This window comes from Solenopsis invicta, chromosome 12 (assembly GCF_016802725.1).
Source record: "Solenopsis invicta isolate M01_SB chromosome 12, UNIL_Sinv_3.0, whole genome shotgun sequence".
Lineage (NCBI taxonomy): Eukaryota > Metazoa > Arthropoda > Insecta > Hymenoptera > Formicidae > Solenopsis > Solenopsis invicta.
The window spans coordinates 15349473-15377465 of record NC_052675.1 but is presented as its reverse complement, the minus strand read 5'-3'; the positions used below and the strand labels follow the sequence as shown (position 1 = coordinate 15377465).

At 31.2% G+C, this 27993-nt stretch overlaps 3 protein-coding genes across 6 annotated transcripts; 1 reads left to right on the top strand and 2 right to left on the bottom strand.

The window, feature by feature from the left end:
• Positions 1 to 13: 13 nt before the first annotated feature.
• LOC105201760 (cullin-4B) lies at positions 14 to 6007 on the bottom strand. The gene is made up of 11 exons (XM_026135937.2): positions 5573 to 6007; positions 4055 to 4418; positions 3793 to 3981; positions 3188 to 3334; positions 2894 to 3080; positions 2621 to 2813; positions 2171 to 2472; positions 1599 to 1829; positions 1231 to 1509; positions 942 to 1094; positions 14 to 689 (listed from the first exon to the last, which is right to left on the bottom strand). The coding sequence occupies exons 1-11, from the start codon at positions 5763 to 5765 to the stop codon at positions 594 to 596; spliced, it is 2334 nt and encodes a 777-aa protein (XP_025991722.1). The 5' UTR covers positions 5766 to 6007; the 3' UTR covers positions 14 to 593.
• A 1204-nt stretch (positions 6008 to 7211) lies between these two features.
• Positions 7212 to 17984, top strand: LOC105201759. Of its 2 annotated transcripts, none has more exons than XM_011169938.3 (9): positions 7212 to 7684; positions 10201 to 10490; positions 10574 to 11481; positions 11942 to 12728; positions 13093 to 13507; positions 13783 to 13925; positions 14009 to 14160; positions 14389 to 14772; positions 15337 to 17984. In XM_011169938.3, exons 2-9 carry the CDS (start codon positions 10431 to 10433, stop codon positions 17174 to 17176), a joined length of 4689 nt encoding a protein of 1562 aa, XP_011168240.1. In that variant the 5' UTR covers positions 7212 to 7684; positions 10201 to 10430; the 3' UTR covers positions 17177 to 17984. The 2 variants fall into 2 exon arrangements, with proteins under 2 accessions (XP_011168240.1, XP_039312267.1); XM_039456333.1 differs by lacking the exon at positions 7212 to 7684 and adding an exon at positions 9276 to 9414.
• Positions 17985 to 18205: 221 nt separating this feature from the next.
• Positions 18206 to 27517, bottom strand: LOC105201758 (REST corepressor). Of its 3 annotated transcripts, XM_011169934.3 has the most exons (10): positions 26941 to 27516; positions 26364 to 26432; positions 26211 to 26285; positions 25922 to 26136; positions 25026 to 25208; positions 24236 to 24346; positions 23643 to 23731; positions 23039 to 23213; positions 22428 to 22742; positions 18206 to 22168 (listed from the first exon to the last, which is right to left on the bottom strand). In XM_011169934.3, exons 1-10 carry the CDS (start codon positions 27041 to 27043, stop codon positions 22085 to 22087), a joined length of 1419 nt encoding a protein of 472 aa, XP_011168236.1. In that variant the 5' UTR covers positions 27044 to 27516; the 3' UTR covers positions 18206 to 22084. The 3 variants fall into 3 exon arrangements, with proteins under 3 accessions (XP_011168236.1, XP_011168237.1, XP_011168238.1); XM_011169935.3 differs by lacking the exon at positions 24236 to 24346 and having other exon boundaries at positions 26941 to 27517; XM_011169936.3 differs by lacking the exons at positions 23039 to 23213; positions 23643 to 23731.
• Between the last annotated feature and the right edge of the window lie 476 nt (positions 27518 to 27993).

The following is a 27993-nucleotide window of genomic DNA, read 5'->3' as shown; positions in this document are numbered from 1 at the left end:
CCACGATAACATATATATATATATATAGACATAGTACGCTCTTTTATTTTCTTTATAAATACTGCATTGTGTTGTTCACTTTTTGAATTAACTAATCATATTGCAATTGCATTCTTACGCTCTAGTTTTATGGTAGTGTCACAGTATGTATACATTTTTGCATTCTTTATTACACCCTCTTATTTGTAAATATGCTGTGAAAAATTGTGTTGCATAAAAAATTGTTATATCCTAAGACGTTATATCATCAAGCTTATTTTGCACACTATCCTGTCTGTTCATCTTATTTTGCAAGACTCGGAAACAACACAACACTGGTTAAAGGAGGACTGCAATCATTCAAATGTCTCTTACGCACTAAAAACCAAAATGGGGAACGTGCACTGAAGTGAGTCTCTTTTCTCTCTTCCCCCTTCTGTACAAATCAACTGCACCCATTTTAACTTTATCTCAACAGTCGGATTGCTTATATAAATCTCTCGTTTGAACTCGTCACATTCACAATAGATAAACACCAATGGCGATAGATTCAATTTGCTAGAAAAATCAGCATCAATTTTACAAGTCGATGTAACTTTGGCATATGCTTTAGGTTACGCAACGTAATTGTATTGATTTGAATTATCCTTGTCTCGTTCCATATAATCTCTGTCTATGAGAGACTCAATCCGTTTTTTTAAATCAGCGGGCTGAAAAAAGATATATTTTTTTGTAAATGTTGATAAAAGAACAAATACACAGTGTATTAAATAAAAACTTGAGAAAGAGAGAGAGAGATCTTAAGTTTTTATTTAATAGACAAAACAAGTCTTTATTTTATATATATATATATATATATATATATATATATATATATATATATATATTCATCAAATTGATCAAATGTCATTATGCATAAATGCAACTTTGCCTTTTAATATTAATTTAAAAAGTCACATTACCTTTACAGGAAACTTCAATTGATTATACAGCTCACTGATGAGAAGATTATGGGTCAGAGTTTTTCTCATTTTCATAATTCTGACGATAGCTGCGTCTATCTGATATTGTCTGTCTTGATATACCCTCTCTTCTGTTGCTTTTTGTTCTTCATTCTGAAAAAAATTCCATTATTATCCAACAGTATACAGCAAAAAAATCGAATCATATTAAATAATATAATATAAATTTTTTGTACAAATATATTTAAAAAAGGATATAAGATGTATTGCATTGTTAAGTGTGAAATACCGTTTCTTTCATTTGGATTTGATTTATCTTAATCCTGAACAATTTGTTTGTAAAATCTGCGTTGAATACGAATCTATCGTTATCGGCGACATCCCGACCACGCGGATTCTTTTGAAGAACACGAGCCTTTCCACACGCTAAGGACTGCAGTGTTCTTCTCAATTCACCGTCCTCGATATTTGTAGCGGCCTTGATATCTTCCAAAGAGAGATTATCGCTATCGTTAAATAGAATTAAGACCAATGCTTGAAACAGCGATACCTGCAGCTCTTTATTGCCCTATTTTTATATCAAAAATACTTGTGCATTAGCTAATCAATTATGTATCATATTGTACACATATAAACAGTATCAGCCTTATTCAATACCTGGTTGAACCACGCTTTCAAAACACAATGTCCTAACGTTGGTTGCCATTGCAATTTTCTACCACTGTGTTTTCCAAGATAAAACTTATTAAACACATCTTGATACTGCACCATCTCCATCGGTAGGGTGACTTCCATCACTGGATATGTAGGCCAATACCCCATAGTAAGTATAGATACAGTTAGGTCTAGATTACTTGCCACCAACTCACTTTGTAAGTTTCCTGCATACTGAAGACGTAACGAACATTTGAAATAATACATTCTGTAAACTTTGTTAATAAATTTAAATTACGCGTGTAAAGTCAATGATTTTCATATTCTCAACTCATTTTTAATGTAGCTTTAGACATACAGTTTACATATATTTATATTATATGTAAAATCTTAGAAATAAATGTACATATTTATTGATAAAAGTGAGGTGAGAATATGAATCAATATTTATCTCCTGAACATTTAGTATAAAATGTAAAATATATGAGATTTTTTACATAAATTCCAAATTAAATTTAACGTATATATGTATACATAAAATTTCTTTGCAATATACGAATAATTATTTTATTTACCTGCTTGAATGCAATATTGATATCTTTACTAAGCTCCATATCTTTGAACATTCCTTCTAATTTACTAGTAAATCCACCACCACATTCCTGTTTTAATTTAGATAACATTGATTTTTCAGCGTCAACGGAAGCTGATTTTCCCACTAATAAACGTTTGGCCAAATCCTTCTTATAAAATGCTTCGAAAACATCTTTTCCGTGAATAAATCGAAAGAGTACCATAATCTTATCTAATAATCTCTCTAATTCCTCTTCCGTCGCTTCTTTATTACCTGCGCGTAACTTACAATCGACAAATTTAGCTGAAATCATAAATTTTTAGTGTGTTTAGTGTTTAAATTAAAAAATTTTTTTCTACATTTTTAGGCTAACAATACGCTTTGTGAGTGAATTTTCTAAATTATTTGCGTATTTTAATTACAATTAATATTACTGAATCATATATATTACCTATTAATTCTGCTGGTTTGTTTGCTCTTTGATTGATAAAAGCCTCAAAAGCTTCTTTTAAGCTATTTGCGAATTTTTCATTTTTATGAAAGCACGTATTAACTATATTATCCATTTTATCTTTGAAATCTAAAAGTTCCTGTACCATCGTTTTATCCTTTTCAGGATCTATAACTATCGTCTTACCTTTTTTCTATAGAGATATAAAATAGATTAAGACATGTTACAAATTATAAAATATAAAAGAGCCTTTGTTAATGTAATGAAACATACTTTGATATAAGAATTAAAATTCAAACATAGCTCCACGAGGCCATTTTTTATTCGACTATATAAGTTGTAAAGTAATGATAAATCACTAATCCTATTTTCATCCAACAGCCCACTTAAGCCTTTCTGTAAAATACTAGTAATATGTTCAGACAATAATTGTTTTTCTACAGTATGTATGAGCGACCATCTGAAAATAATTAATTTTCATGAAATTGTATACAATAGTACATTATTTGACCATTGATGGTGCATTCGATATACTGAAGCTACATGTACAACAATAATCAAACTTACTTAGTCGACGTATCGAGATAATGCAATAACCGCTCGTTTTCCTCTTGCAAACGCTTATCCACATGAGCCAAATATTCAGGAACATCGTGTTCGTTCATTAATCGTAGACCTTCGGCAGCATACAATCTTTCTGTAGCCTGTAGGAACCTGAATAAAAAGAGAATTATATACTGAAACATGTATTAAAATATTCAGTAATACAACAGAAAGAAAAGTAAAAGACATAAATCTACAGATTACAAAAATTATATTAATTTGTTAATATTAATAAATGTTAATGTACACATGACAATGTATTAACAATAATGTGCAATATCCCAAATGCACATTAACCCTCCCAGTGCTATCCATATTTTTTTACATTAATTATACTCAATTGTAAAAAATTCACCCACAAAATTAAGTATTTCTTATACTTTTAAAAATTTATTGTTAGAGATTAGAATAACTATAGCTAACACTATTTTAATGTAATGTACATTAAATCTTATCAAGTGTTAGTTCAAGCTATCAAAATGTTAATATATAAAAATTACTGAATTTAAATTAGCACTTGGGTGAAAATTCACCTAGCATTGGGAATAGCTCTCGAATTATCAACATACTTTGTTTCGAAGGCATCTTGGTAGATTTGTAGATCCGATAACATTCTTAATAGCGATTTGAGGAGTGTTCGATCTACCGTGTCGCCTTGTCGTTCCTTTTCTATGAGCATAAGAAGACCTTCGACTGTACGTGTTTGCACTAGATTATTCAACACAATGTGCAGTCTAAATAGATGCAAACCCATATCCCTGAAAGAAAAAAATTAAATAAAGAATATGATCAATTACCAGAGAGATTCTAGCGATATGTCCGCGTTATTACCATATCGATGAAATGCTCGGATTTTGTAAAACATAAGTCCTATCGAGATACAGAAAGATGCTTCTGATCATTATCATTTGTCTGCAATGCGACTGCCAGCACTCGTTCATCTTCTTTAAAAATATATGTCTGTCCATAGATTCCGCCAAAAACTGCTCAATATTGGCTTTTACGTGAGATTCCGTCAGAATACTTAAATTTGAGTAAAGTGTTGATGCCATTTTGTGATTACACATATTCTCAACTGCCTGATAAAGCTCCTCAAGAGAATAGCGAATACTTTTGCTGGTTTGTATAGCAACTACAGCCTCCTGTAATTTTTCCCATGTCTGTTCTTGATAGTTGTCCGGTAGTTTGGGTTTACCTACAAAAAGAAGCATTATTACATTAATAGAAATACATAAAGAAACAGAACAAAATTTTGGTCTCCCATATATATATATATATAAATAATTTTTTAAGTTGATGGAAAATAAATCTTAGAAATCTTAAAAATTAACTTTTTAAAAATTAATGAAACTAATTTCAAAATTGTAACATACTATTGTCAGTATACAAAATATGCTTAAAAATATTAATGTGCTTCTTTGTCATACTATTTTTTTTTATTTTTAAATGTAAAACAAGAATTGAATAAAAAAAGCATACTATAGTATCATTATAAGCATATTCTAATTATAGATTTATATAATAATATTATATACATAATAAAAATTTAATTCTATATAATTTTAAGACTTTTTATATTATTTATAAATCTATTCATTTTGTCATGTATATATCACACTTGATACAGCATGTCCAACTTTGATTGCTTAGAACATTCAATAAACATATTTTAATAACTTTTTAATATTTTAACATATTTAAAAAATAAAAATATTTTAATAATTTTTTTCAATGAAACTTCAGTAAGGGTCCTTATTAATAAAAGTAATAAGTAATAAAGTAAACAACTTCAAAGAGTTCACTTTTTTGTTTAAAAGACCTAAATTAAAGATTAGTAACAGAATGACCACTATTTCGCATTACAATGCGTGAACTACGTAAATGCGTGAGAGGCGAAATGTCAAGTCAAACTTAAAAGATCCATTTATAGATTCCTACATTATAACATTATTGCAACAATGTCTATAAATAGTCATTTATCACGTCAACGTGTTTTCCGTGTAGTTCCCCGTATAAATCGCGTCGAATGTCGCAGTTGATTGCAATCAAATGCGATATTTGACGACGCAAACTACGTCAGAAAAGGACGATATGATGAATGATCTCGATTTAGTGCTTAGGTTATGTATCATTAAGTACGATGGAGAAAGCTTTCTCATTATTAAATCCACAAAACGGATAATGTCGAACAATCAGGAGTGTGTTCAAAATGAGAAAAGCCAAAGAAATATCATAGAAAAGAGCCAGAAAAACCAAAACACAACGAGACCCGCTGTTTTTCGTGGATCGGAGCAGCTGATGTTTGAGGTTAGGTTGAGGTCTACTTGTGTGCCGCGTCCCGTTACTTACTTTTGAAATTCTTAATGACAAGTTTCTTCGCGGAACCGGGTTTCGCGTTCGTGAGGCTCGGCGAGATTTTGTTGACTCCATTCGGATTGCCGACTGTCAACGCCGAAAAATTAGCCCGCTTCTGCGTGTCAGCCGCGGCGGCAGCGGCGGCGACGACAGCGGCGGCAGCGGCAGCGGCCTCCGTGTCTGTCATGATGATTTCGTCACCCCTAATCGCGTCGATTTTGCCCAAATGTGCGATACTCGCGGTGGCGGCCAGTTTGCAGGCTCAGCTGCGAACACGTACTCCAACCTCCAACACCGCCGTGAGATCGGCGGCGGCAGCGGCGACAGTGGTTATGATAGTAGTGATTGGGCAGCGGTGGAGGTGGCGACAGCGGCGACGGCGGCGGCGGCGGCGACGACGACGACGACGACGACGACGGCGGCGGCGGCGGCGGCGGCGGCGACGACGGCGACGACGGCGACGACGGCGACGACGGCGACGACGGCGACGACGGCGGCGGCGACGACGGCGAGACGACGACGACGACGACGGCGACGACGACGGCGGCGGTAACGGTGCCAGCGATGGTGGCGGCGGCAGCGCGACAGTGGCGGCGAAGGCAATCGCCTTCTTCATCCGTCTAGCATACTGCACCTGAATATTGCGATGTTCATACATATGCACGCATCACCTGAGCGTCAATCTTTGATGCCACACACAAGAACGCGACTTCTTTCCCCTTGCGCTCGGAATACTGCAGTTCGATCATAAACATTACACATATATATACAAACACACACACACACACGTAACAGAGATGCTTCTTTTTCACCTGACTTGGTCACTTTCTCATACTCCACGCTCCGTTTCGCTTTACTACTCTGTGCGTTTTATATACATTGGGGAAAAAGTTTATTAGAGCGCCTATATTTGTGTGTCATAGAAATAAGACACAACTAATGGTAATGCATCTGCACTACCATCTTTAGATTACCGGAGAAGTGAAACCGGCTTGAAATATATTCAAATCTTTCTCAACCCTTCTCGCTTCGAGTGTTCACCACCATGGTATCGTTTTATTTTTATTCTTTATTAAATGTTAGACAAGAATAAAATGATACTTGGGAGACACTCAGGTTGCGTTCGAAAATTCTACTCGTCGGGTGGCGTAACTCTGAGTGACCAATGAAAATCTGAAGAAATCTCAAAATTTCTTTATCTGATTGGTCATTCAAAGTTATTCTACCCGACGAGCAGAATTTTCGAACGCACTCTAAGCTGTGTTCAGAAATATCGCTAGGTGATTCTATCCTTCTTTAACATTCGATAAACGACAAGGATAAAGTGATATGTGAGTGCATCCGAACGATGTTTCTGAACGCAACTCTAATTTTCAAATGCAATTCAATATGATCTGACCCAGGCTGAATTCGAAATAACCTTAAATACAAGTTGACTAGTTCAATGGTTCAATCAGGCTCAATTAAAAACTCTCTTGAAACTGCTTGAAACTGTCAAAATTTTATTTTTGCAATACAAGTTTCTTTGATGCACTTTTTACACTTTATTAAATCTCAAGACAGAGGCTGTGTTCCGTTTTAACTGGCAGTACTGAAAATTTATAGTTCACGTCACATATACTATACATTTTCAGTACTGGCAGTTAATATCGGAACACAACCAGAATTGAAAAACGGATAAAAGTGTAGAAAGTGTAGCTAGAAAGAATAGATTTGATTGAATCTTATTACTCCTTTATTTTCTTTATACGTTTATTTTACTTTAATTCCCTGAAGTCACAAATTTGATATCAAAATATGCGCTATTAATGCAATATAATGCTATTATCAGTTATATTACTAATTCCAAAAGCAATTCCGAAAAACGAAATTTGCGAGAGCATGATATATAGGTTATGGACAAATCGCGTAGAACGAGCGAAATATGTGGCTCGACCGGTCCAATGAATAACAATTTCAGTTATTAAGAATCGACAGTATATTGGTATTAATCCTTTATTTAAGTCAAGTAGCTAAATGAGCTAAATGATTTTGTATATGAGATTTTGTATATGAGATAGTACGAAATAGCCAGTCCTGACTTCCACGTCGTTAATACAATTTCAGGTTAGTTGAGTTTTATGATTTGAAAGTTGCCAGTAAAGGTATAATATATTTCATAGATATACGTATTAAGTTGTTTCTCGAAAGGAAAAAGAATTACTCTGCACGTGAAACATTATCGTTCTAAGATTAAAAAAAAATCTGCTGAGATTACATAATCATATTTAAGAATAAACTTAGAGGTTATATTGCAATCGTAACTATAAATATAAAAAAAAAAGAAAGCTTATGTTTTCATCATTGCCCTTTTGTATTATTATTTGTAATCTTGTGGAGATTAATACAATGACGATTTATATTTGTAATATCTTTTTTATTGATTACATTTGTATTATTTATCTGAGGTTGCGGTTATATAATTGTGGATCGTGTAATACGATTTTCGAAAATCTATTTTTGCACAATCAAAAATAAACTCGAAGTCAACTTTAATAGAGCGTTTAGTGAGTGATGGTAACGGGAATACGCGTGTCCTCTTTATCGGAATGCTGTATTTATTTTCTAAATTTTAGTTTTGCCTCATGTATGTTACTGTTGTGTTATTTAATTTGAAAATGTAAAAATATAATTTCTAATTATCTTATTCTTGACACATTAGAGATTTGAGATTTGAATACATTTTTGAGTATTTACTTATATTTTTATTTATAGAGAATTATTACATAAATTTATACACTTGTTTTTTTTTCTTTAAATAAGACATTTGTATAATGGGATAATAATCTTCTGTATTTCTGTATTTGTAGTGAATATAATTTATATTATTAAATATATGCATAATCTTAAATTTTAAAATATTTACATTATTTTATATTTGCAGGTGTTGATTACTTTTTTTTATTGTTATATATTATTGTGTATTATAAGATTAGTATAAAGTATTTTTTAATATTTTTATGATTGTTAATATTTTTTTAATATTAAGGTTTTATATATATATATATATATATATATATATATCACTATTTGGAAATTTCTGATTTGAATTTAAAGCAAAAAAATTAATATAACAGAAAAAAACTTTTTAAAAAAGTATGTGTCCATTAAAAGATTATTTTTCATTATTATAATTTTAGAGATGAATTTTTTACAATTATTAAATAATTGATAACCTTCTATTTTATTATAAGTTTTCAAAATTTACATTTTGTTGAGCTTTAATGATTCTGTAGCTATTAAAGAGTGAGTGAGTGAATGTTAGATAGAATTGCCCTAATAAGAAAGATAGATATCATAGGTAAGTGCAATAAATTTCTCTATTTTAAATTTTATATTGCTCTGACATTTATATCCAATAATTATTACAATTGAAAAATAGAGAACAACTAATTAGTATGCAAAAATTTAGACTGCCAAAATATTATTACAAAAATATATTAGCTTAAAGTTATTCCAACTTACATGCATAAGTTATACAAAGTAGACAAATATGGAAATTTATCAATAGAGTTTAAAACTATTGTATTTTTTTATATTTATCCAGATAAAAATTAGGATATAATTATAAGTAATAACAAAAGAGGAATGGATATTGTTGAAAGCAAATATATATGTGTTTAAAAATAACTTCTTTTATATTTTTATATTACAGAATGTCTTTTCCAAACAAAGAAGATCGTGTGAAATGTTGGAGTCGCAGAGATGAATATTGGCAATGTCTTGATGAAGGCAAGTCTCAAACAGAATGTTTAGAGTTTAGAAAACAATATGAAAAATTCTGCCCTGCTCAGTGGGTAAGCATTACGGACAATATTCTTCGACAGCAAACTTCCAAAGGAGTTTGTTTAATATTTACTTTGGATATCTTTATCATCGATAACAGATAGGATTCTTTTTTTATTGTCTAACATATTTTTTATGCCACTGTTATGCAGGTGAAACATTTTGATCGTAAGCGAGATTACTTGAAGTTCAAAGAGCAAATAGAGAAGGGGGGGTATGTTCCTGAAGAGCCAAAGGAAACATAAGACACTAATCTATCGATTGTATTACATTCATAGCAATTCATGATTGGACTATCAATATTAACTATTAAACAATTAATTTCATACATTATTCATTCGAATGTTTTTGGAGTTTACATTGTTGTCTTTATTTGTTGAATTATAATAAATAAGCTGCTTAAAAATAACACAAGACAATAGTTTTATTGCGACATTCTATTATCCTTAACCGGTATTTTATTGAAGCTCTGAGGAGATTTGTTCTCTCTTTCTCTCAAATTTCTACATTCCAGAATATATAATTTTGAATATACTAATATACTCTAATTGAATATACAATATAACTTAAATATTTGTATACTCTAATCTAGTAGTTGTTACAATCACAGGCTTTTATATTATAACTAATATTTTTTTATAAAAAATATCTTTCAAAAATTTGTTACACTGCTTATTTTGCGGTTCTAATTACTACTCGAATACTTTTATGTATTTTCTTTTCTTTTTTACTTCTTTATATATATAAATATAATTAATTCTGTTTATTGGAACGTGATTACTCTTCATTACTTGCAGGAATTATCTTAGCGGTGGGCTGCAAAATATGGAAAGATCTGATTTGCCGAAGCAGTACGATAAGAAGGACCAAGCAGTTCTTGGTTTTCAAACAGCAAATAGAAACTTACGCAACTAAAGATATTAACATTATCCGATACATTATCAAACAGAAATCTCTTGGGAAAAACAAATCAAATGTAAATTATCTTCATTGAATATGAGATAGTGGACATTTTATAGAAAAGAAAATGAAGCCATACGACGTATTCAAGGAACTTAAACATCAAAATGATATACTGGTTTTTAAAGTTAGTATTTTTTTAATTATTTGAATGAAATATAAATGTGTTTTGCTATAGTTTGCCTATAGTGACTTGTCTTCCTTTTTCAGAAATTGATAGCTTCCGCACCTTTGCGTGATCCTGAGAACACAAATACAATAGAATGGCAGATGGTTCTAGCATACCTTTTAAAAATAGTTAGTGACAATACCGAATTAGGGAACGAACGCGTCCTCTTAGCGTGCACAGCATTTTACGCTGTGCTTCCGACACAATACAATTCGAATCATTTTAGAGACGTTATAGTAACCTTCCAAAAACTGAAAACTAACTACAAAGTTTGTTTGTTGGATAAATCTTTTGATATTGCCAATATTGAGCTCTTTAAGCTAGTGAACGTCTATGGATATCTGCAGTTAAATGAGAAGGATGTTCTTGACACGCATTATGAATACATCGTTTTCTCAGCGCTATTTGAAGTAATATATAAGCATTGTATAACTTACACGAAGTACTCCTACTTTGCGTACAAAGTATTGTCCATGTGGTTGAAGAGATTGAAGAATATATCCGACGAGTGTTTTTGGAACGATCATAATTGTATTTTAGAACGAAGGCTGGAGGCTATCATATTCTCCAATTGGTCCAACGCGCTGAATATTACATGCAAGCAGAACGTAGAAATTTTCAACACATATCTCCGGATAATGTCACAGAAATATAACGAGACATTTATAGATCATGTATATCGTATGTGTCTTAAAAATATGTCGTGGCAAAACGAAACAAAATATGTTATTCTAACGGAAATTGTTCAAGTACATGATATGGGAATCCAAACACTTATTGAAAAAGGCTTCTTATTTGATTTGTGTATTAGTTTAACAAAAAATTCTTTGCTTTGCGGCAGTACAAAGCTTTATTTAGCGATTTTAAGAAAACTAAGCGAGACTGAATGGAAAAGGATGTTCGAGGACGTTCTGAGATTTGTTATTTATCGCTGGGAGTCTGGAAAGCAGTAAGTTGTAAAATAATTCTATGCCCTTAGCAGAATGGTTGATTTGTAATTTTAAAACAATATTAGGGATGATACTACGCACTTTTGTAATATATATATAAAATTTTGTAATATATATATAAAGTTAATAGTACTTCTGCAATTATAGCGATTTGTAATTAATCACAAACAAAACTCTTTAAGACTTTGGACATCACAGTTATTATGTGTCAAAGATTTAGGGTATAAAACATTGTCTTGAAATTATAAGTTAGTCATTTTGTTAAAACTTTATGCTGTGAAATTTTTTTTCTGATGCTTTTTGATAATTTTTTAAGCAATTTTTTTTAGCTACCAATAAAAGTTATCTGTAAAATTTATGATAAGACAGTGTCTTGTAATTAAAAATTTTTTTTATTGCAAAGAACATATTTTATAATTTAGCACTTTAGATGATGTAAAATTGCAAATCTTTTTACAGTGAAAATCACAATGCTCTTCAATCATTGTTTAAATACTGGCTCGAACCGACTATTGAAATGTATAAGAACGTACTGTTATTTTTATGGGAGTTGTGCAAAGAATTGAAAGGATACTTCTGTCGTTCGCACCTGCTAAGAATAGCTGCTAAAAAAAACGAGTTGCTACAAATGCTCGGAGAAAAGCTCGATTGTTACACAATTATTGCAGATTTCGCAACCGATAATGAGGAAATTGTACGATTGAATGCTTTCGTTGCGTTCTGTTATCACGCTCCCGTGCTGATCGACTCTGAAAGAGTAGACCCATTTCTTTTGATAAAACGATTTCTTTGGTTTAATGCTAATACCGCAACAATTCTTATGAGAGAAGGGATAATAAAACACTTCCGAACAATGTGTGCATATATCTTGAAAATGAATAGCAATAAAGGTAGGTGCATGCAATCTGTTTTTGAGTTTATGAAATGGTTGTACGAATACTTATTGGATTGTCTTGAAATTGATTCGTGCTATCAACGCAAGATCCTCGCTTTAAACTTATACGAGATCTTGCTTTTTTTCACAAATAAAAATTTGCTCAAGAACCTCACGATACAAGGGGACCTTTGCTATCACCTGATAATGGACAACAACTTAAAACCTATTAATGGGAAATTTATCAATAAGAAATCTTTGTTTACATTATTGAAACTTGTGTTGGATTCCGCGCTTGATGTTAGACAACTAGCTGGCAAACTTATTCTAAGTTATTTTGAAAAGAATGCTTTGTCAACTGAAGAAAAACAAGTAAGTAATTTGTTGCACTTATGCCTTTATTCTTAAACGTTTTATATTTTCACAGATTTAGAAAAGTTGAGAAAAAAATAAACTGAAGAATATATTCCTCGAATATATTTTTTGGTTAATGACTTTTCATGGCAAAAGTAAATTTAATCTCTTAATCATTAAATTAAATATTTTATTTATTAACTTTTTTCTGTAATTTTACATATTTTGATATATTTTCAGTATCTTGATAATTAAACTTCAAGTTTTTTCTACAATAATGTTACGATCTTTGAATTTTGGAAAAAGTTTCCCTTAGTAATGATCATATAATATTGTGTAGTTATATTAGTGTTAAGTTACATTAGAGAAATTCTAATTTTAGATACTGTACGGTTGTGCGTGGGAGCATTGCAATTCTTTCAAGTTTTACGAAATTGAAAGTGGAGCAACTCTCTTAAAGATAATAGCACAATGGATGCCTTTCAACGAGGTCTTTGAAGACACAGCTGCATTAGATTCTGATAAGCATAACTCTGAGCTTGCTTACTCGAGTTACTCAGAATTTCTGTTGAATGCAGCTAAAGTACAATTAACAGAGATGAAAACTGATATTTTAAAAGCCATTGTCGAAAATAAACCTTTCTACGGAGTGTTAACTGCTTTATTGGAAGTTGCTTTTCGCAATGGTCCAGAAAATTCAATTTTAAAACCAAAATTTATGGATGAATTACTTTATCTTTTGACAGACGCCGTTGACTTTTTTTTATCTTCATTTTCTACGAAAACATCGAGTAAAGGTATCAATATTTGTAAATAATAAAACGCATTTTACATTAGCAGTTAATGATATTATCAAATACAAAATATCAGTTTTTGATTATTATGACTTTATATTTTAATTTAATAATTAATAACTTATGATTATCAATAGTAATAATCATTGAGTTTTTATTGACGAATAAAATTATTTAATTAAAATAGATTACTTTAATACTATTATTATATTATTTAATAATAAGAATGGTCTAATTTTTTTAAAATTTTAATTTTTATATAATAATTTTATGTTTAGTTTCTTCGTCATCATTTGCGGAGATGGGATTGGCTATCGATAAAAGGATAAAGACTAGTGAAATAGAGGATTTTGATTACGATGATTTACAATTATCGCCGGTACATCAAATACTTATCTCGTGTATCTGGATGTCCTTAAAGGTACAATATGTGCACTCATTATTGTTGGTCTTACATTACTACAAGATAATTATTATAATTAATTTAACGCATGCTACTTTTAGATATTATGCGAGATTGCTAGCGAAATTGGAATGTTGATGCAGTCGAATGAACAAGTAAAACATGCCATGCATATTATCGTTACGGTATTGCGGAAATGTCGACATAAAGGCGTGGTGGAATGTGCTGGAGTAGCGATTGCGAATTTATCCAAGTAATTATACATCAACGGAATTTTATTTAATATAATGTACTAAATTTATGTAAAACAATGTTTAAATTAATGTAATAAAAATGTGCATTATGTATAGAATAGAAATAACGAATTAATGGCAATAAGTAATGATACTTAGTAACAATGTAATAATTAAATTATTTTTATTTCTCAATACAATTTTATTTTATTGTTAACAGTTATTTTTTAATTAAAAAATTGTTTTAGGCGCTTATATAACTCAAAGGAGTATTTTGAGCTACCAAAAGAACATCTGATACATTTGTTAGAGGATGATGAAAAATCAATGGCTTTAACGCGGCGAGGTGCTGGATTGTCAATCATGTTTCATAAATTAACCGTCAGCGATAATCGCAAGAATCGACCTACAGTACATTTTGCACTAAAAGTTTTGTTGAACTCGTTAAACAACGTTTCGTTGACGACTGTTGCAAATGTAAAAGCTGGAGAGGACTCGCCATGGACAAAACGCCTGTACTTCTTGCGCGCGTTAGTACTCGATAAGGAGATACATGCGCATTTAGTTTCGTACATGGAGGACATTTGTTTAATGTGTTTCCGGTATATGGAATCCGAGATTTGGATCATAAGGTAAGGCAACGCAACATTATTTAAGGATCTAATTACATTCATTTTTACAAATGTGTCAATATTTATACTTTAAATAAGTTGTATACAGATGAAAGTTGTATTTATAACATTTTATTAAACAATACACTCTTTTATAGTTTATTTACTTTATTATTTTTTATTATAACAATAAATGATAAAAATTTTATTGTGTTTTTGAGGTGAATTATTCTTTGCAAATAAATTTTGTTTTTTTAATTAAATAATTTTTTGTAATTTTTGCATTACAATAAAATTTTGCCTAAATCATCTTGAATACTTAAAGTACTTATATAACAAAAATTTTAATTTTTAAAATTATTTTTTAATATATTTCCATTAAATACCTACTTCTAATTAAAATTACTTTTGATCTAAATAGAAATTCGCCGTCAAATTTTTTGTATTACTTTCAAACGTAATGTAGAACAATATATAATTTTTTCATTATTTTGAAAATAGGTGTAACTATTTTAATTTAATTTATTTTGGATATTTCTTTTAATTCATTTTTTCCCTTTTCATCGTATAAAATGCACTGTGCAGGAACGCGAGTTTGCAACTGTATGGCGCGATGGTGCCGAGATTAGTGGGTCAATCTACCAACAAAGGTGATGAAGCGTTAGATTTCGGCGATGGTTACTCCGTCAATAGCTTTGTCACACATTATCCGAAATTGACGAGTCACATGTGGGCACGGCTTCGAGCCGTTTCGAAGATACGCGGAACCTCGAGCGAAGCGTTGCGCTCTTACGCCGGTGTCATGTCCACTCTCATGTTGCTGTCAAAGCTGTCAACAAGTGGCTGCGACCTCGTCGATTATCCCGCGAAAGCATTCATAACGGAGATTAGACGTCTATTGCTCGCTTTCCTTGGTAATCCAATGATGCATGTCAGGCAATTGGCTGCGAAAGCGTACGCGGCTTTTACGCCTTGGAACGGTATCTACCCGGAGATGGATGTGATAAGGAATAAGATTCTCTCAAGTAAAGTTAATATGTCGCATGGATGCCTGTTAACTTATAGATATTTAAAAGAAAAATACATTTACGAGACTTGTACTGTATATTCTAACGAGGAAATGAGAAATAGTGCCGAAATCAGTTGGGCCGAAAATGAAAAGTTTGGATACAGTCGATATCAAGATATTCTACGGATATGGAACAGTATGGGCCGACATGAAAAAGCCACGCAACCGTGTTACATCGTAGAGACATTGCTTCAACGTGAATTTAACTATACTCGTTTTGCACAAAGATACGCTGTCAGCGAAGATTTATTGATAATTCCAGAGATACTGTCAACACAGAAAATCCAACCAGGATTCTTTCAGTTGGTCGAACAGTGGCAGCGGCTACACGCAGAACATATTAAAGTGTGCATCATAAAAGAAAGTTACAAACTCGACAGTCAAAAGCATATATGGATAAGTAGGATCTTGAACTCGATTTGTATCGAACAAAGTATCGGATTTCTACAAGGCCTGTCGCATTGTGTCCCTTTACTGGAATTTATGCTTAAGTACTTGATCTCGATAAAAGACGATCATCACCAATTACTTTATGACGAGATAGTAGCGTTTACATTGAGAACTATAAGGCAGGTGGATTTGACAGACAACAAAGTAGAATTTGAGAAGATAATAGAAGAGTTCGATAAGGTGGATATATCTGTCGCAAAATCGAGTGTAACTCATGTGAAGAACTCATTGATTTTAGCATTTTCTAATTGCGAGCAGTTGATAAACCGAGTACTGATGTACATTTATGGTATGTGTACGCATCCGGAGCAGTCTATGCGATTGATGGCGGTGGAATACATCGAGTTCGTCATGTGTCGTTTTAGAGCGTTAAAAGACAACAATAAATTACTGATTAAGAAATGTTGTTTGTTTCTGCTGAAGGACGAGATTACAGAGGTACGCAAGATTGTATTGAAATCGTTGAATGCGGCGCCTGTATTGCAAGACTTTGTTTTGCGTCAAACAAAACACGAAGAACTATGGTACCAACAACTTTTGTTTAATGTTATTCGTCATCAGAACGCCACCGAGAACGAGGAGTTCGTATGTTATTTCACACTTTTCCTTTCACATGCTCTCGGACAGTGTGGTTCTATCAAGATCGAGAATCCATTCCATCACAACAACAGTATTTTCTATAAAGAGGAATCAAAGTTTTTAAATCTGTGCTTCCTTTATCAGCCTTTAAGCAATAATCGCGATATTTGTGAAGATTTGGTAATATACGCGATACAAACGAAACGGTTCAGGAAATTTCATGAGAAAGCTGGCTTTAATTATGGTGATTTGCGAAAGATTTTGAATTTGAAAGAGATTGATTATATGGCGCAAAAGCGACAGATCGTTATAGACCAGTGGTGTTAGTAACAATTTTTATTTATTTTTTATCATTCCTCATTCATTTTCCGTTTTGTAAGATGTAAATTAGCCGATTAGGTATCAAAAGTTTAAATATAATTCTTTTATGTAAGACTGATTGTAAACAACATCTTTCAATTTCTCAAATTTGCAAAAACAATGTCAGAGCTTTTTATATAGATCTTGATATTTTATTAATGATGATTTAACCAATTTTTGTTTTGTATAGATAATATACAATTGACAAATATAATTTAGAAACAAATATCTCATTTACAAATAGTAACACGATTTGATTTAGGTTAAAGTAGAGAAGAAAATTGGTTTAGATAAAATAGAGAAAAAAACTTTTAATAAATTTAAAAAAAAAATTGAGAAAAACATTTAGATAAATTGAGGAAGGAAATTTAGACAAAAAATAGAAAAGAAAATTGATGTAAATAAATTAGAAAATTACTAAGAAGTTCATGTGCAAAAGTTGATATTATATCATATTGTAGTTACTGAGAACTAAGGTAACAAAGATACGCCTTCGGTGAAACGCATACTCCCTCGCTTTTTGCCAACTGAAGGTTGGCAGCAGTCGGTTGTAAAAAATTTGATTTATATACAAATAAAATATAAAAATAAATCGATTAACATAAGATTATTGTTTAAGATAATATTATTTGGCAAGTAAATACGTTTAATATAAAATAATCACGAAAAATTATATGATAAGAGATTAAAGATATTTATATGCTCTATTTCTACCATTCTACCGATTGTATTGTACTTTTGAAAGATCTAAGAAATAAATAGTTTTATATTCGTACAATGCGCAAGATATATTTAATTTTGTATAATTACATGTGTACAACTTAGCCAGCCAAATGCGCGATACACATATCCCAAAGAATATGTATAAACGTAGGCTTCATCGTTCTTTATACATATACACATTATATTATGAATCTTTTTTTAATGTGCTATTTCTTTTTTGATCGCCACGTCGCTATATACATCATAGCAGCTAATACATAATGATAATTTTTCTCCCAACTTTTCTTGTAAATATCTACACTATAAGAGATAACGAAGATTTTTACATCGTTACATTAATCAGTGTATTTAAATCAATATCTCAAATAATTGCAAATTTCACGCAACAGAAATTTAATTGTGAAATGTTTGTTACATAGGATGTGAAGAATTCATCTACAGAAGCCTGCATCTACGCAGCTTTTCTCGCATATATATAAAAAAAATTATATATATATATAGTGCAATATCGTCTCTTATCTCGTTACACTGACACACACTTAAATATTTTCTCCGGTGAAAAAAAGTATATGTGTGCGAGTACATTAAATTTTATACTTAAAAGTAATACTAAATCTAATGCAAAAATAAATAAAATGCAATATGTGTATGTTAATATTCTATAAAACATTCACGCAGATGAATCAATTTAATAATTTTTGAGAAAAGTAGATTTTTGCAGACAGAAAACTTCGGATTTCACATGTAGAAATTACGTGTTTCTCTCTCATACACACATACATACACACACACAACGATAATGCACATCTTCATATACTGAGCAACGATTTATCTAACTATATAATATTTTCCTTCTTAGCGTAACAATTCTTTTTATAGCTGCTATTACACAAATGGTGTTCGATTTTTAAATCATCTTAATTTATTGGCAAGATATTTTTATCGTGTTTGCGTGATATGTTACTATCAATGAACGCAGCTTTCATCATTAATACTCCCATGTATTGAAGGAAGACTTGCCTTCCTTTGAGAAACACGATCCTGCTTGTGAATTACTTACACAATCGTAATTGATCTATTGAAACACGCACGAAGAATTACGAACAATTGTTCATTCTTACGCACACATATACATACATGTTCATACAGGGGCGTATGTCAATTTGCCAATATATAATTGGAATAATTGTAGATTCTAGTCGCTGCTGTATATATATAATACTTATTTAATAGTTTTCTTATTATCGCTATGTCAATATATTAAATCTAGATTGTATACGGATCATTGCCTACTTACATTGTTCAATTTAGACTTAAACAACATTAAGTTTAAAAATTACTTAAATTGTTAAATAGATGTTTTCTCGAGAAAAATATGTATAATAAGAACGGTGTGAGCTTTTGATCTTTTTTCTTGAATGTGTAATGAAAACTGATAGATACTATTCATTCAAATTTTATGAAAGATCTTCCAATGATGTAACTAACAGGTTTCATAAACACGTTGCAAAAGAGACAATTAAGTTATATCAATATAAAAAACAATATATAAAGCAGATTTATAATTTACGTACGCATCACATTATATTAGTAATCTTATATTTTATTTTCCTTGAAAATATATTTATCACCTGTTTGAAGTTAATATATTAGTATTCTTAAAATTGTCATATAATCTTCGTGTGTAATGGTAGAGACGTTTTAAAATGAATTTGTTAACAAACACTGAATGTTACACAGAATTTTACATAGAAGTTTTAATCTGACTATATGACAAGCAATTTTTTTATTTTGCATATCAAAATGATAGGCACAAAATGTGAATGTAACTTAAGGCGGCGTCTTCAATGGGGTCGTAAAGTCGCAGGAGTGGTCGTAAATCCAAATAAAGTTTCTGTTAATACGCGATATACCATGTTCTCTTGTAATTAGTCAATCGTAGTGACGGTAGTCGCTGGAATTGGAATTGAATCAACTTCAAGTGACTACGACTACGACCGAAAATATAGAAATTTACGATCACTCCTGCGACTCTACGACCCCATTGTAGACGCCGCTTAAAAGGTAAATTTTTGTGAAATCAAAAATAAAATATAAGACTTTATAAAGATTTTCTTGCAAGAGAAACATTACTGTACACTATCATATTACTATAGCGTACGTTTCTGAAAAGACTAAATAAATTTTAGAAAATTTGATCTATTATGGATAGTATAGATCAAATATACACATTCTATATTATACAGGAAAAATTATATTTCTTAATAGCTATTTTATGAAGTTCAGTAAACTGTGCGCTCTATATGTTATTATCTAAATAATTCTTATTAATAGATTTGTGAAATGAAGCTCAAATTTTGTACAGAAATCCTTATGTGAAAATCATCAATATGAAGGCGTGCATTATCATTTTGTAAAAACACTATATATCTCTTTTCTTTATTCGCGATTTCTTTCAACATTTTGCTGTGTATATTATAGCCATAATATAGATGGTAATAAGTGACACACTTTTTGTGATGACAATTCGCGTTTGTAAGAACACTACGACATATTATAAGAACGTCATGATATTCTTTTTGTTGTCTGGAAGATGAACTTTCTTCATCAAACCATGACTTCTTAACAATAAGTGTGTGCATCTTAATAAATTACAACGATAATATCTAGATCTCTCGCATCATAATTTTATTATGGGCTATATTTAATTATAATCTATTTCAAACGGTTTATATTTTAATCACGTTATTAAATATATAATCCATAATAAAATATGATCCATTATAATGGATCCATTATAATGGATCATATTTTATTTGTGTTATTAGATATGAAATATAATTTTTTATTTGTTATTGTTGCTTATCATAATGCGAAAGATCGATAATAGTTCCATTATCGTACATAATCGAGTCTTTTAAGCGTACAAAATAGTGCAAACTATATCAAATTTGTAATTTATGCATAAACGAGAAAAAATATTGAAATGCCTGATACTCCCTACATAGCACTTTATCTAAAAAAATTTCTCAAGAGCATCTTTAGGATGTACAGACATCCTTTGAACGTCCCGTGAACATTTCTAGAAGGTTTGTGTTGTATGAGTCTTATCGTAATATTTACTCTCACAATACTTTAATTGTACTAATTGAATATTTTTTGATGTTAATAAAAAAATGATTCAAATCACTACTTGTCTACTAACAAACTTGAGGGGAATAAGAGCTATACAATTATAACTAATTATTATAAAATAACGAAAAGAAAAGGAAGAAAAGAAAAATGATAAAGGTATCCAAAATTATTATAGAGAGAATAATAAAAGGCACACAAGTGATATAAGTATGCATAAGTAATGAAATTAATACACAGAATATAGCAGTTTCACCAAACGGCAAAACTTTCACTGTAGTATAAATGACAACAAAGGTAAAAACAAAGACATTTGAACACTAAAACATTCACTGCAATTCGTCGGAACGCTTTAACATACAATTTCTAGTTCATAAAATTCTTTTTACATCTTTATGATTTCTCTACTTGATAATTTATTATATCATAATTCTTTTCAAATGAGATCAATTTTGTAATTTAACATTGTCATAATTTTACAAATTAATTTAAAATCCACATTATATTTTAAATACGTAAACGAAAAAATAAATTTCTCGTACGTAATGTATATAAAAATATTTAAAGCTTATAAAGATACATCTTGATATATACAATACATATTGATAAGCGTTTTGAAGCTTTATATACGTTCTTATGCCAATACGCTTTCAAGGATTTTAATGTTTTAACATAATGTATAATACATAAGCATGATACAAAACGGGTGTTATCTTTCATACATAAATGGACGATAAAAAATCCAGCATTAGGTAAAAAAGACAAAACTTACTAAGTATATCAGATTATGATAAATGCATTATCGATTAACATACATAAACTACAATGCAGTTAAATTTGGATTTTTAAAAGTAAATTTCTGTGCCCAATATTAATCTTGATAATAGAGACAATAAAATGAAAAAAAGAGGAAAGAAATTCAATTGATTAGATGGCAAATAATCAATCAACACGCTATTATCGATTGTTTTCATTAAGTCTACAATTATTCTTTTCTCGTTTTGTATTTATACTCATTTGTTATTTAGCAGCTTGTCCTGGCCCAGCGGAAGTTTTCCCTTTCTGAGATGACTCTGCAGAGTCATTTGATTGATCAACATCCATCTAAAAATTCCATTAAATTAGTGAAAGTCAAATCAATGTTCAATTCAAATTGATTTAAACGGAAGATTAAAATATAAAGAATTTGATTCTTTAAAATCTTAAAGTTAATTTTTTCTTAGCACTTTTCTTTTGAAGTTACAATATTTTTATTAAAAGAAAATCAATGTTATAATCATCAAAATAATATTCTTGCTACATTTTTTATAATTAATTTTTTATAATATGAAAATATATATGATATAATTTGTATATTTTTCACCTTTTCTTCTTTATCATCATCGATAAGAATAGGACCATTTTCAGCCTCAAATTCCTTTAGAACTGCATCCAAATTATATCTTCGTCGATAATTCACGAAAAATGATCGTAAATGGGCTTCAGTTTTAGTTCCAATAACTTCAGCAATTGCAGCAAAGTCTTTTCCATATTTTCTAATGCCTTGAACGGCTAATAGCAATTCGTCATTTGTCCAACGAGCATTTATACGACTTGAAACTTCCGGCGGTCGCAGATGGTCAATACCATCAGTTGTCTTTCGTTTCAGTGCGCTCACTTGCTGTTTGTTAGCTTGTATCTGTGTAATTTCGATTAAATTATACGATATTATTAACAACGTATATAATTACGTAAATGATATAATTATATTTTTAATAAAAAAATAAAATAAATTAGTCATGAAAATTTAGTCACTGTAGCGTTCGCAATCTTAGCATTTAGGAATAACATTTTAACTATTGATAGTTTTAAATGCGAGCATTTGCATATGATTTTAATGCATACAATGAATCGCGGAAATGATTCATTGTAACAAAAAAAAGAAAGAAAAATGTATCCACACGTCGTATTGCTTTTCTTTTTTTGTTAACATACTTGACGCTTTAAGCTAACGATTTCAGTGTCGATAGCTTGCAAACTGTTGTTGGCTTGATTTGGTTGACCAGCTAAAGCCGCCAAATCATCGTGATTCACAACCAAGCCCCGAGGTGGTTTTCTTTTATTCGTACGACCCGGCATGGAAGTTAACGGTCTTGCTACACCGGTGCGCCTAAACCATCAAAAAATGTAGAATAATTTTAAGGATATGGACATAAAAAGCTAATCTACATTGTATTTCAATGTCAATAAAATCAACTAAGTACTATTAATAGAAATGTAGGTTAACAATATATGGGATAAGCGAGTTTCCAAGGATATTCATAAGTTTTTAGTTGTTTCAATACGAATAAACATTCGCGTTTATCTGCAAAACAAATATTTTATTTAATTAGTGTATTGTAGAAACAGTCGTCAATTCAGTTTTAAACAGTTCGAATTTATTTCTCATCAAGAGAAACAATAGTATCTCGCGCCAAGTGAACGCGCAGCGTGAGAACGCCCCGTGTCTTTATATGAATATCCTCTCCAGCACTTGTTGAGTTATGTAGAAAAAATTTATCTATTTGTAATCATTGGCATTTAATTTACGTTCACTGACCTCCAATGTAGATAGCAGCTATGACACGCGTGTCCCTTGGGTGTCGCACGGACACTATGGCATGCAATGCCACAGTTGCTACACGAGCCCTACAACACATAACACCCTTTTAAGAGACAAAAATTTTGATAATCTTCCCCACCCCCACTCCCACTTTGTAATTCAACGTTTATCTTTGAATGCTAAGAGCAAATCGAATGAAAAATTATTAATGATTTGTGTCCCGTTCTCTACAATATCAAGCCAATTTTCATGTTATTCATAATTCGCGCAACTTTCATGGCGGTATTAGTCGAATCCATGAACTAAATAACCAATTTAAATTTTTCTGTTTTGTTTATTCAAAGTTTAAGCCTATCAATTTCAATATCACGAGGGACTTTAGTTATATCACGAAGAACTTCAATATTACAAGGAATTTTAATATCACGAGGAATTTTGACGAGAGGAGAAAACATATATATAAAACAAATATATATGTAGATATACCAGTGTAGCAATAATACACGTGAATACATTGAAGATAGCAAAACACAGTAGTAAAGCTAAGCTAACTATACTATATGCAAATGGGTAAGGTTTAGGTTGAGTACCTGAACCTGAGGGGCGTTTTCCGAGTCGGATGGGGCCTTAGCATCAGTGCCTTGGCTTCCTGGCACAGCTTGGTTCTTTCCACGACGTATTCCGCGGTGGATTGTCCATTTCTGGAACGTTCCACATTTGCGTTCACATACCGACGTAATAAATCATTGCTTATTTTTTTTACGTGCGAAATATTTAGATATAAATTCAATAAAATATCAATATCATGTAAAAGTATTATTAAATTTCAAAATTTATCACTTGTAAATTTTATGCCCTATGTATACATAAGATATTTATAGCAATGATCTATTAACTTCTTGTCGCCATTGATATTATGGCAAGATGGAGCTTTGTTTTCACCTACTTTTATTAAAATTAATGTGTTATCGTGTGGATACATTTTTGTGATGTATATAGCAAGTTTTCACAAATAGTTACGTTTACTTTATATTACCAATTTATGGCATGATAGCATATCTATTTGCAATGTAATCATGTAAAATAGCCAGAGCAATAAGCTTATACACGAAGAAGTATAGCTATCAGAGTTAAGCAAAGGAGGGAGGTATTAACAATATATATTATTATGTACAATTTTACGAAAAAAAAACAGAAGTATCCTTTACTACTCTCACAATTATTACGTAACGTTAATTATTCTGTTTTAGATTTCACTCTTTTGGATTTGTGTTAAATTGATGGAAAAGAAAAAAATAGACAAAAAGGAAATTTATTTATGCAAAATAGAGGGCATGCATAAAAATTTATTACTGAAATTTATTTTCAAAGAATCCTTACTTTTTCTTCAGATTCGCTATCTGTGTTGGAGCCAAGCTCACTCCCGTTTTCACTGCCGTTTTCGCCTTCTTTGCAACCGCTCGTCAATTTACGCGCTTGCCTGTCCATCAGCGATGTTCTAGTTCGTGTCTTCTTCCAACTGTAGTAGTATTTCACGAGACTTGCAATAGATTTATCAGGTAGCTGTACAAAAATTGAAAATAATCATTTATACCAATTGTAATATTTGATATGTTTAGAAATGTTTTTTAAAAATAATGTTCTCTTTCTCTATCACATAGAAATTTAATTTTTTAATTTAATTTTTCTATAAATATGTAAAAAAAAACATTTGATGTACACGCATACTTTAATTTCTGTATAAACTGTTATTTATATTAGCAACATAAAACATAAATTTGACATTAATTTTTGCAAATTACAATTGTAATCGTTACTTACAATTATCGTAATTATAATTTGCAAAAATTTATTATAATTGCATATAATTTTGTAATTTACAAATGTTGATAAAAAAACTAAATTATTTGCAAATATTAATAAACCAAGTTTTTAATTTTCACAATAATAATATTTTCCTAAAAAAATTGTAAATTTTTTAATTTTGTATTAAAATATTTTTGGTTAAATTATTTCTATTTTCCTGTTAATTTTCTTTACTGATTTGAACAAGGTATTACATTTTCAAAATCTTTACATCTTTCATATAATACAAGTATATTGAAATCCTATATTAAAAATGAATGTGATTAGTTCATTATGTTAATGTTTATTATGTTAAATTTTAAGTTTTTTGTGGAATGTAATAAAAATCATGCAATTTAAATAATCTATATAAAGTAATATAAGTATATTTTAAAGTATTTTTAATATAATATAAATATATTTTAATGTACCATTTGTCGAATGCGATGAAAACTCTTGCCATGAAATTGGAATGCCTGCTCAAACAATACTTTATCCTCGACCGTCCACTCATCTGGAAATGGTGTAAAATTTGCCAGATCCAGAACTGCACGCTCCAAATTGTGCTTATGCCAAAACAGCATTCCCAATGCTTGTTCTCCATTGTAACCATATTTCTCCTTAGCTAATATGATGTACTCGTCCACTGAAAAAAGCAAGAAATGCATTAGTCATCAAAATTTGTATAAAGTTACTAGTTTGCATAAATTTGCAGCTTACATTTTTGATCTGGTATATCCGTGGTAGGTGACCAAACTAATAATGCTCTATCAGGACACTGATCCAATCGACGTTCTGAAATATACAATAGTGAGTTGTGTATAAATCGCTATCTAAATTAGCCTTTTTAGAACCATAAAGATTCTAGATTACCATTAACAGGAACAAATTCTGGAACTACAACTTGATAATCTCGTCCAACTCTTATTTTCTCTGCTGGAACTTAAAAGAAACATTGTTAGTCATTTCAATTGCAAAATATTTAAAAGCTTAAAAAAACCTCTGTTGTATGTATAACACTTTTCATTCAATGAACGATCCAGCAAAAGGCTTTAATATTGGATTTCTATATTTATTCATTTTGACTAACTATTTCTGATTTTCCATCCATATTTCCATGTGTATATATAAAAAGATAATATCAGCTTGGCATTTTATCATTGCGCTATTACAAGAATATCTCTTTAGAGAAACATTTATTCATGAAAGATATGGATTTGCAATTTTCCTAAAAAAAATTCACGATTGTAAAATGAACGCAAGAAACGCAGCGTTTGAAGGATGCTTCTTAAATTTTCATGTATGAAGAAACCGTTAGCTATTTATCACTCGAAAAGCGATCCTTCAGCGATCCTTCAAACATTATTCAAACAAAATAAAAGTCCCGATAATCGGCGATCGGGACGTCGCGTGTCAGTATGAAGGACATCAAAATGAGATTCGACGATACCTCCTTCTTCCTCGCTGGACGACTCGGTCTGTGCGTTGGGGCTGGGGCCTCGCGATCGGCGGCCGTTACGCACATTTTCCGAATTTCTCTCCGCCAGGACCATCGCGATGTAAATTCGCTCGTCGTGTGATGATCGCGAAGTCGCCGATGCCGGTACGGACGGAATGCGGAATGCAGGATGCGGTAACGGTGCCTAGCCGTTCGCGGACGTGCCCAGATCAGAACTCAACTGCTCCCGCTTACGATTCTCTACGAAACTGCATGACGGTATGGAGATCCGACCGAGATTCTTCAACTGCCGTTTCGTGTGATCGTAGCGAAAGTAAAATGGCCGGCCACCACGCGCGACCTCATTGGCCGGCGGCGTCGAATCTCGAGACTAAAATGGCTTGACTGTGTGATTCGCGATGACTCGCGATCACGCCGAAGTTGAATCCCGCAGGAAGCCGCCGTTCGCATACACCCTTCCTCCGCGCGTGATCCTCACACTTTTTTCAAATTCGATATCGGTGCGGAAGCGCAACCGATACACCGTACCTCGAACCTTGAATAACGCTATGGATACACGTATACAAGATTGGCCTGCGACTCGATTTTCAGGTGTTATTTCGTCATCGAGTATACGATGAGGCGAGTGAGCGACAGACGAATGGTAAATGCGAGGTCTTACCGTTAAAATTTGAAATATGATGCACGTAATGGTAACATAACGAAATTTTTCAAAAGAACGAACGAGCATTATTGGGATGCAGAATATACTTATATAATAGTAAATATAAAGCAATAATAAAATTTCAAGTAGTTTCATATTATGTGCTGAATGTTTTAATTGAAAAAAAAAAAAAAATGAGAACAAAACACGACAAAGTATAAAAAAAGATATAAGAGAGATAAAGTAATTTTTGTGTTATTTATTTTTTTAAATATAAAGCTATAAACAAAAATTCCACACTGCTTTAAGTCGCTTATCTTTTCCGAATTTTATAAAAATTACATATTGTTTCGACATCTCTCTTTGGTCATTTTTTGTATTTAGCAGCAATTTACATAATA